Below are 10,284 nucleotides of genomic sequence, written 5' to 3' on the forward strand. Positions count from 1 at the left end.
TGCGTATGAATAATTTAATTAGTTTTTTGTGAAGGCTCCAGCCCCAGGGCTCCAACACTTTCTTGTTCCTCGCAAAAAAAAAAAAAAAAAACAAAAGGTACTTTTCTCTTCTCATGCATTTTCTATTTCCAGACTAGTCAGAAAAGGGCAGTTATATCCAAGCAAGCTCCATTTATTACATCATTTACACGTAAGAAACTGTTCTACATTATGTTGAATTCCTTTGGTTTCAACAAAATCACATTTCCTAATTATTACAATTGATCATTATTTTTATATTAAGTTAATTATGTTACCACCTGTTTGGTGGTCATAACCATCGAGCCCAAAAGAATAATGACATTGACAGAATTGGTCATCAAATAAAATTAATAATCCTTTCATATTCTCAAACGAGAAAAATGTTGCTACAAATAAAATATAGGCTAGCTAGGGGAATTGGACAGTGGTAGATTTTTATATGTAGATTTTCTGTCTTACCTTCGATTCTCATTCTTTTCTTTTCATTTGATCAAAGATGGGAGAAATGTCGAGCTTCCAGCTGGGCGTTATTGGCGCGCTTTTCCTTTCGGTGGCATCATCTGTCTCCATTGTCATCTGCAACAAAGCTTTGATGAGCAAGCTTGGCTTCCCTTTTGGTAACTACTCAATATCCTATCTTCAGAGCATTCCCTCAAGACATTTTTAATTCAACAGTATAATATATAAAGAGATGTTCTTGTTTTTAAGCACCACTTTTTTTGTTCTATTTGATGTAATTAAGATTGTCAATTTAAAATTTGAGATATTATTTTGTTGAATATTAGATTACGCCTCACCATATAATCAAATTCAGTTGAGTCGTATTCTCTGCACGTTCTATTAAGAAGTCTTACCGTCACATGTTTCATATATATATATATACACACGAACTAAAAAATATTATTTCCATATCAGTTCCTATATATTTAAGATTAATCAATTTTATTTTTTTTTAATTTCTTGGGGTGCAGCTACTACGCTCACTAGTTGGCATCTTATGGTGACATTCTGCACCCTGCATGTGGCGCAACGGTTGAATTTTTTTGAGTCGAAATCAACTGACGCAAAGACTGTAATACTCTTTGGCCTTCTGAATGGAGTTTCAATTGGATTTCTCAACCTGAGCCTGGGTTTCAACTCCATTGGATTTTACCAGGTTCACTTCATTCCTAAAATGGGGTTTCTATTGGACTTTCAGTATTTTCATTCCAACCGTCAACACAATCACCCCGACCACGTCTATACGCTTGTAAAATTTTATGCCAACCGGAGGTCGGTAAATCCGGATCGGTACCAGATCATTTGGATCGGCTCACATTTTGCTCAGAATGGTAAAGAGTAAACTTTCGCCGATTGGCACAAAATTTTACAACCGCGTAGATATCGTCAAGGCGATCGTGTTCTTATATCACGATAAATGGCAAATGGAAGGAAATCTAATAATGTACAGAATTTTATAAAAAGTAGGAAATTAAAAGATAGTTTGAGGGCATGTAGCTTTCAGCATCAGCAATAATAAACTTCAAGCAGCTAGCAGAGGAAATTAACCTTATAATGTGATTAATTTTACATATCATCTAAGTGTTGTATGTGTTTGTAATCACATTTTTGGCAGATGACAAAGCTTGCAATCATACCATTTACTGTACTATTGGAAACACTGTTCCTGAACAAGCAATTCAGGTAATATTAGGCTTTAGAGACCTTTTGTTACTTAGATTTTGAGACAGGATTCTCCAAGCTCACTGCAACCTTTTCCTTTCTAATTTGCAGCCGGAAGATTAAGTTCTCTCTCTTCCTCTTACTAGTAGGAGTTGGCATTGCCTCCATAACTGATCTTCAACTCAATTCTTTGGGATCAATCCTCTCTGTTTTAGCCATTATAACTACCTGTGTTGGTCAAATTGTATCCTTTTGATTAATTCCCACTATTTTCTAGTAAAAGTGGTAAATTTGCAGAATATATATATGTGTGTGTGTGTGTGTGTAGAGAAAGGTTTGACTTTATTTAAATGAATTGGTCACTCTTAACCCAATAATCCATTCAGCTGACAAACACAATACAGAAGAGGCTCAATGTATCTTCAACTCAGCTGCTATACCAGTCAGCTCCATTTCAGGCAGCAGTGCTCTTTGTCTCAGGCCCTCTTGTTGATCAGTTCCTCACCAACCAAAATGTCTTTGCCTACAAATATACTCCTTTAGTTTTGGTAACTTAATTGCTTCCCTTTTCTTCTCCTTTCCTCATGCCTAGAAAATTAACTTGTGATGGGAGATTAATGAAAGTGAAATGTGCAGGCATTCATCGTGCTTTCGTGCCTAATAGCAGTGGCTGTGAACTTCAGCACCTTTCTAGTTATTGGCAAGACTTCTCCTGTTACATATCAAGTGCTAGGGCACCTCAAGACATGCCTTGTTCTTGCCTTTGGCTATACTCTTCTTCATGACCCATTTACAGAAAGGAACATTATTGGAATCCTAATTGCAATATGGGGAATGGGACTTTACTCATATTTTTGCACCCAGGAAGGTAAAAAGAAACAACCCACTGATGTATCACTGGCTTCCCAGGTACTCTTTCTCAGCATTGATCAGTAAGTGTTTAACAGCAATTGGAATTGAATGATTTCATTTTTCCCTGTTTAATAATTCATTTCTAATTTCCAGATTAAAGATAAAGATACTACACCACTTTTGGCTGGGAAGAGCATGGGCCTTTCAGATAAGGAAACTCATGAGGCTAAGAAATCAACCAAGGACTCTGTTGTTTAAGTTTGTGACAAAAGTTTCATGTATCTTGGTCTTTCTTTCCAGATCCAGGACATTTTTTCCCCTATAAACTCAAGACATTTTGCTGAGTTGTAAAGGATTTTGATTCTTTGAATAAATTGACTCTCTTCCTTTTCTTTTTTTAATTGATTCTCAAATTAGAAGAATCTCTAGCTCGTATATCCAAACCTTCCCGCCCTAACATACTCTCTCTCTCTATCCTTTTCTTTTCATTTCCTTTTAATCTGATTCCGATGTTCACGTCAATACCGATGCAATTGTGAGTTCATGTTTGGAATGGTTATCAATCTTTCATAATTTTACAGAAATTAAAGATGATGCTCATTCTTGTGAGGGTGAGGCAATCACCAATGACTTCACACCAACATTTTTCTACTTTTCTTTATGTAAATTAAATAGGCAATAATAACTTCTAATACAACTCACAAACACCGCAGAATAATAATTCAAACACCGACAAGCGAGGCACCAAAGTTTTACGTGAACAACCCTCTAATGAGAAAAGAAAAACTATGGGACATAATTCAGTTAAAGCTCCGTTTACTTCGACGTAAAATAATTTTCACATTTTACGGTGTTTACTTCAACGTAAAATATTGGTCAACGAAAAATATTTTCCTTTTCACCAAAAATTTTTCTTTAATTTTTGAAAAATGGTTTACGGTTTTGAAAACCGTAAACCATTTTCTAACTATGAGCATCTCATTCTTAAATCGATGAACTTTTTCAAGACCCGCCCAGAACCTCGACGGGACTTCACTGAGACTCACCCAGGACCTGCCTAGAACTTGACCGGGACCCACCCAGAACTTGACCGAGACCCACCCGGGACCTAACTGGGACTTGCTCGGGACCTGACCAGACCTGCCCAAGACTTGACCGAAACCCACCTGGGACCCGCCGGGATCCACCCAGGACCTGCTCAGGACTTGACCGGGACCCGCCCAGGACTTGACCAGGACCCGCCCGGGACTTGACCGGGGCTTGACTGGGACTCGCCCGAGACCCCGCCTGGACTTGCCCGAGACTTAACCGGGACTTGCCCAAGACTTGACCGAGACCTGACCGGGAGCCACCTGGGACTTGACAGGGACTTGACCCAGACCCGCCCGGGACTTGCCCAGGACCTCGGCGAGACTCGCCTAGGACCCGCCCAAAACTTGACCGGGACCCGCCCAGGACTTGCCCAGGACCTAACTGGAACTTGACTAGGACCCCGCCTGAAACTTGACCGGGACCCCGCCCGGGACCCGACTGGGCCTTGCCAGGTCAGGTCCCGGTCAAGTCCCAGGCAAGTCTTGGCGGGGTTCCGAGCAGATCCCGATCAAGTCTTAGCGGAGTCCCGAGCGGGTTCCTGTCAAGTCCCGGCGAGGTCTCAGGTAAATCCCGGTAAAGTCTTGGGCGGGTCCCGATCAAGTCCCGGGTAGGTCTAGGCGAGGTCCCGGACAAGTCTCGACGGGGTCCCGGGCAGATCCCTGTAGGTCTCGAACAAGTCCCATGCAGGTCCTGATGGGGACCTTATTGAAAAAAATATATTAAAAAAAAAAAATTATTTTCCGTATGCACGGTAAATACCGTAAAATGTTTTTGACAGAAAACATTTTCGAGAAAAATGGTTTTTCTGAAAATATTTTCTAACGGAAATCATTTTACGTCGAAGTAAACGGAGCCTAAGTCTAATCTTATCACACTACAAAAAAACAGGCATTTTCTGACGTGGCTACAGTATCATATTTTTTGCCACGTCAGCAATTTTCTGACATTTAAAATTTAAAACGTCAGAAAATTTTTTTCTGACGTGTAAAATATTTGAACGTCAAGAAAATATTTCAGATTTCAAAAGATAAACATTTATATAATTGCTGACGTGGTGAGACCTACCACGTCAGAATTTTTCTGACGTGTGGATGTACCACGTCAGCAAAATTCTGACGTGGCACTGTAGCATGTCAGAATTTTCTGACGTGCTACAATGCCACGTCATAATTTTTCTGACGTGTGGATATACCACGTCAGCAAAATTATATATATATATATTCATATAGATAATTATTTATTATTTTTTTGAGTAGATTCCTAACGTGCCATGTGTGGCACGTCAGAAATTCCTGACGTGCGACACCTGGCACGTCAGAAAATCACCAAAAGTGGCCCAACAAAACTCAAAAAATAGGCGGGATTTTAAACTTTTTTTTCCCTCTTTTTATTTCCACCCTCAACTTTTTCTCTCTTCATTTATTTTCCCCACACATGTGCATTCTCTCTCCTGCATGTCTGACTGCACAGCACCGACTGCACAGCACCTCTAAAGGAAGAAGAAAAACAGAAGGTGAGAAGGGAAAAAATTGAGAAGCATATGCTTCTGCAGCAGATCGAAGCAGAAGAAGAAGAAAAAGAAAAGGAGAAGAGAAGAAGAAAAAGAAAAGGAGAAGAGAAGAAGAAGAAGAAGGAAAAAAAAAAAAAAATGGAGAAGAGAAGAAGAAGAAGAGGAGATCGAAGATCGGTAAGAAGATTTTTTGGGTTTGTTAGATTGATTTTTTGATGGTTGGTTTTAATTTTTTGAAGATTTTTTCGGTTTGAGTTTTTAAAAATATTTTCAAAAACTCAAACCTGCAGAACTGCACCATGGAGATCGAAAAGAAGAGGGAGATAGTGAGAAAATGGAGAAAAGGGAGAGCTCATGGAGAAAAGAAGAGAGCTAGCTAGAGAGAGAGAGAAAAGAAGAGAAAAGAAGAGAGGGAGTGGCCATGGCAGATCCATGGCAGACCTGCACTACCGTGCAGAGAAATTCCCAAAAAAAAAAAAATAATAATTTAATTAAAAATTAATTTTAATTAAAAAAAAAAAGAAATTCCAGAAAAAAATTAAAAAAACGAAAAATTAATTTTTTATTTAATTTATCAATTTTCTGACGTGGCAGTTTTACCACGTCAGGAAATTTTCTGACGTGGTAGAACTACCATGTCAGAAAATTTCTGACGTGGTAGAACTACCACGTCAGAAATTTTCTGACGTGGTAAAACTACCACGTCAGAAAATTTTTCTGACGTGTGGGACAGTGGAACGTCAGAAAATTCTGACGTTTTACCCACTAGCACGTCAGGAAAAAAATTTTCCTGACACCTATACTTCTGACAATCGACGCACGTCAGAAGCGCCACGTCAGAAAAAATTTCTGACGTGTCAAACACCCCAACACGTCAGAAAACTCACGTCAGAAAAAAATTGTTTTTTTGTAGTGTCAGCAATAATGTTTACAACTATCTTATTTAGAGGCTTACAACACTTGAAGAATACATACATTCTTGGATTACAACATAAATTCATGATCAATCTAAAGTAGATTTAAACAAGAAAAACAAAAAGAATCAAGTAAAATGACTCGCTCCAAGCTTGAAACCGATTATTGAAAGATATTGAACTTGAAACAAACCAACCAGGAAACAAAGCTATCCACGCATGCAACTCAACCCTTGATCTGTAGCTTCGTCTGCAATTCCAGAACTGGACTCTCGCTCACCTCCACAGATAGCAAACTCGTTAAACTCAGTAGTTCTGGTGCGCTACTAAATTTGTCACATCCCTTGATAACCAAATGCCTAAGACTTGGCATTGCACCTCTCTCCTGTTTCCATTCTTCAACTATCAAATTACGCAATTTGAGGACTTGGAGTTGTGGAAACGAATCTGCAATGACGTGGATTTTGATATCAGATGAATGATGACTTTTTTCTAGTTTAAGTATCCGAAGATTGGGAAGCTTTCCCAGCTCTGTCATGCCGCCACTGACTTTGAAGACACCACCATTTAAGGTTAGCTTGGTGATTGTTGATGGAATTGAATCCGGAATTCCACGAATACTTCTACAACTATCAATTCTCAATATTTCTAGCTGAGCCAAATGGATTGGAAAACAAACTATGTCTTTGGCTTCAGTAATCTTATCCCCTGCTGACACATCAATTGATATCTTCAATTTCCGAATGTTAGGAAACTTATCCAATACGACAGGGAAACTATGCTTATGAGGATCATAAATAATTGATGCGACAGAAAGAACGTGGAGGTTCCCTAGAGCTACCTTCGAATCACAACGTAACCACAATCCACGAGGAATATACAGATTCTTTAATCGTTGCAGCTTAAATATCTCTTTCGGCAAATATTCCACACAAAAAGTGCCCGTTACGTAAAGGGTCTCTAGAGTCGTAAGGTTGTAAATCAACTTTGGAAAACATCTTGCACCATTGAGGTTTATCGTCAAGTATCTCAAATGGATAAATGTTCCTATGCTTTTAGGCACAGAAATTGCTACTTTCTCGTCATGAAGCACCCGTAGCAATTTGAAGTTTTTCTGGACCCAAGACCATTTATCACGGTGATACATTGTATCATTAAAGAAGAACAACGAACGGGCATTTTTAGGGACACAGGGGTTTAAAGACATGTATTGGCGAGTGTTACCTTGGATGGATAGTCTGCGGGAATTGTTGGTAACTAAACGGTTTTCTGATTGAACCTCAAGAAACATCTCTTTCGCACTCTCTGATATGCAGAGTTCTCGTAAAAGATCATGGATACGACATGCCTTTACTCCTCCATCTACCCTCCTTCTAGCCACTTGGATCAAGCTTCGATCAATGAGATTTTCCAAGTACATTTCAGCAACATCCTCCGGGAATCTTTGGCCAGTGTGCGGTATGAATCCTTCAGCTACCCACAGCTGTATCAATTGCCTTACTGGAATCTCATGGTCTTCAGGATAGATACCAAAATACAAAAAGCACGGCTTTAAGTACCGGGGCAAATCCGTGTAGCTTAAGGATAGTATTTTCTCGCAAATAATGGTATCCTCTGCTTGAGAAATTAGGAAACTCGATACATGACCAACAAATTTCGACCATATGTGAAGTGACCTCTCCTTATTCGCTAAAAGGCCCGCTAATACAACAATTGAAAGGGGTAAACCATGACAACCTTCTGCAATTTGTCTTCCCAGAGTTTCAAATTCGGGAGGACATATTCCTCCTCGGAACACTTTTTTCTTAAAGAGTTCCCAACTTTCATATTTGTCAAGAAATGAGAGAAGGTGAGGAGGAGTAAGACTTGCATGCAAAGCCACTTCTTTATTTCGGCTAGTGATCAATATTCTACTTCCATTGGAGTCATTAGGAAAAGCAGACCTTACCTCATCCCAGACTTCATTACTCCAGACGTCATCCATGACTATTAGGTATCTCTTTCCTTTCAAATATTCGAACAAGTCCTTTTTTAACTCATCGTCACTCTTGCCTTGAAGTTCAATTCCCAACTCCTTAAAAATCTTAAGCAACAGCTCTCTGATTTTGAAATCTTGAGATATACACAGCCATACATAGCAGTTAAAGTGCCTCATGACACGAAGATTATTGTATATTTTCCTAGCTAGAGTGGTCTTGCCCAACCCGCCCATTCCGATAATTGAAATGACATCGAGCTTAGGATCCCCTTCACTAAGTTGCTTCCCCAACGTTGTTGAGTCACGAACGAAACCCACCACATCATCTTCCTCAACTTCTCTCCTAAGTCTTCGCATTGCCTCCTCCTCGACTGCATTTACAGTAGCTTCTACTCTTTCAATGCCGTACCTTTCCTTATTGTTGTAGATGTCGTTGATTTTCTTTTTGATGCTTACTATTTTCTTTCCAACAGTTCGAAGCATAAATGTGTGAGAAGGGAAATGAAATATCCTCTCTACCGCGCTCCTCCTCCTGTGTTCAGCGACCTTGAGGATGAAATTGTCGATCACATCCTCAGCCATGTTAGCTACCTCCCTGATCTGCCGGACTACCTCCTCCACTATTTTATCGGTCCGTCTTTCCACCGAGTTCTCCAAAAAGATATTTATAAAACTGAGCTCCCCTTGAAGTGAAGCAACTCTATCCTCCAGTCCAACAAGGAAATTTGCTTGGTCTTTGAGTAGACTGGACAAGTATCCTAGGAGTAATGTGACAGCAATGTCGGCCATGCTTGCTTATCTGGGAGTGATATTCAGTGATAAGGAGAGAAAGATGTAATAATTAAGAGGAAAGAAAGGGTGGAGAGGAAATAGACGCTCAGGGTTCAGAAGGCACAGTTGGTCATGTTGCGATCTTGGAAAGACATTCACAGGTCGATGATTACACAATTTTTCTTGATTGGAGAACTCCGGGATATTTGGTAGTGAAAGCGGAAAGTGATGGATAATAACTAACTGGTTCCTATTTGAAATGGAGCGGATCCAAGTCGTTTTATTAATTATTGGTTGCTGTTTTGTCTCTTTCAGTTACTTCATGCAGAAGTTTTTTACTTTTCTTCAAGTGAAGCATTCTTGGCTGACTATCTTTTATTGTACTTGGCCTCTATATATATTGAAGACTTAAAATTCTGATGGTTAAGTGAGAGGGCAGTAGCTCCGTGTGAGAGACAGAAAAGAGTGAAAAATGTAAGAGAGCAAGAGGGCAGCAAAATCTTAGAGAATTAAGAGATTATTTTCTCTTTTGTATTTAATTTTTTTTTTTTTTTTTTTTTTTTTTTGTGAATTTGGGTGTATCGGGCTTTTGGGTTTAAGTAGTTTTGTTTATACTACTCTTTATATTCCATCATTTTGTTAGTGAATTTCTCTTGAATTGTCCCCGTCAATAAATATAAACTTGTTAAGTCAAATTACCTAAATCTTTATATCTTATGTGACTGAATATTATTTTCTAATCTGCTATTTTCCTGCTTCATTTATAATCCTATAATTATTTTATCTCGACGTAGGCAGAAGGAAGGACTCAAGGATAACAGAAAATGTTACATTGCGTACTATCACCCAAAGAAGAAAAAGAAAAAGCAAGGCACTTACCCAAAAAGAAAAGAGTAAAAGAAAAAGAAAAGAGTAAAGTAATTTCACCGAGGTTGCTTTGCAAAAAGCAGAGTGAACAATCAATCAATATGTACACGACCGACCTTTCACTATGAAGACCTCGATCAATAATTTTTTATGTGGACTAACGTACTGTACGTAACGTCGTCTTTGATTATCATTTTGTGAATTATATTACAATGTAGGGCATTTTACTGAAGATTTTGCTGGTGTTATTTCTTTTGCTTTACTAAAGTATGTAGGGTTGCCATCTTTGGTTCTTATTTTTAAATTTGGTGGACTAGGTCAGCTTATCACTTTTCCTTTTCTTTTCCTTTGACGAGGATTTTTTTTGTCTTTTTTACTGTTACGTGGCTTTTTTTTTTTTTTTTTTTTTTTTTTTTGCGAGAAAAGTAATCAAACCCTCTAAACTATCTTCAAATTTGTAATGTCTTTCTTATAGCGTTTTAGTAAGCTCACTAAATTTTAGTAGTCAAAATAATTAAAAATAATATATTTTTATTTTAGCTATCAATTTTTTAAAAGTAGCTCAGCTCACCATTTTAATTATACACTTTTATTATTCTATTTAAATATTATTTTTC

At 38.4% G+C, this 10,284-nt stretch overlaps 2 protein-coding genes across 2 annotated transcripts; one reads left to right on the forward strand and one right to left on the reverse strand.

The window, feature by feature from the left end:
- The first annotated feature begins 517 nt into the window (after positions 1-517).
- LOC132164219 (Nucleotide/sugar transporter family protein) lies at positions 518-2,934 on the forward strand. Its single transcript, XM_088519149.1, has 7 exons — positions 518-638; positions 993-1,177; positions 1,637-1,704; positions 1,795-1,927; positions 2,070-2,231; positions 2,320-2,592; positions 2,689-2,934. The coding sequence occupies exons 1-7, from the start codon at positions 518-520 to the stop codon at positions 2,791-2,793; spliced, it is 1,047 nt and encodes a 348-aa protein (XP_088375275.1). The 3' UTR covers positions 2,794-2,934.
- Positions 2,935-6,265: 3,331 nt separating this feature from the next.
- Positions 6,266-8,818, reverse strand: LOC148584163 (putative disease resistance RPP13-like protein 3). The gene has a single exon (XM_088519272.1). It carries the CDS (start codon positions 8,816-8,818, stop codon positions 6,278-6,280), a length of 2,541 nt encoding a protein of 846 aa, XP_088375398.1. The 3' UTR covers positions 6,266-6,277.
- Positions 8,819-10,284: the final 1,466 nt, after the last annotated feature.

The sequence above is a fragment of the Corylus avellana genome, chromosome 8 (genome assembly GCF_965113065.1).
Source record: "Corylus avellana chromosome 8, dhCorAvel1.hap1.2, whole genome shotgun sequence".
In the NCBI taxonomy this organism is placed as follows: Eukaryota; Viridiplantae; Streptophyta; class Magnoliopsida; order Fagales; family Betulaceae; genus Corylus; species Corylus avellana.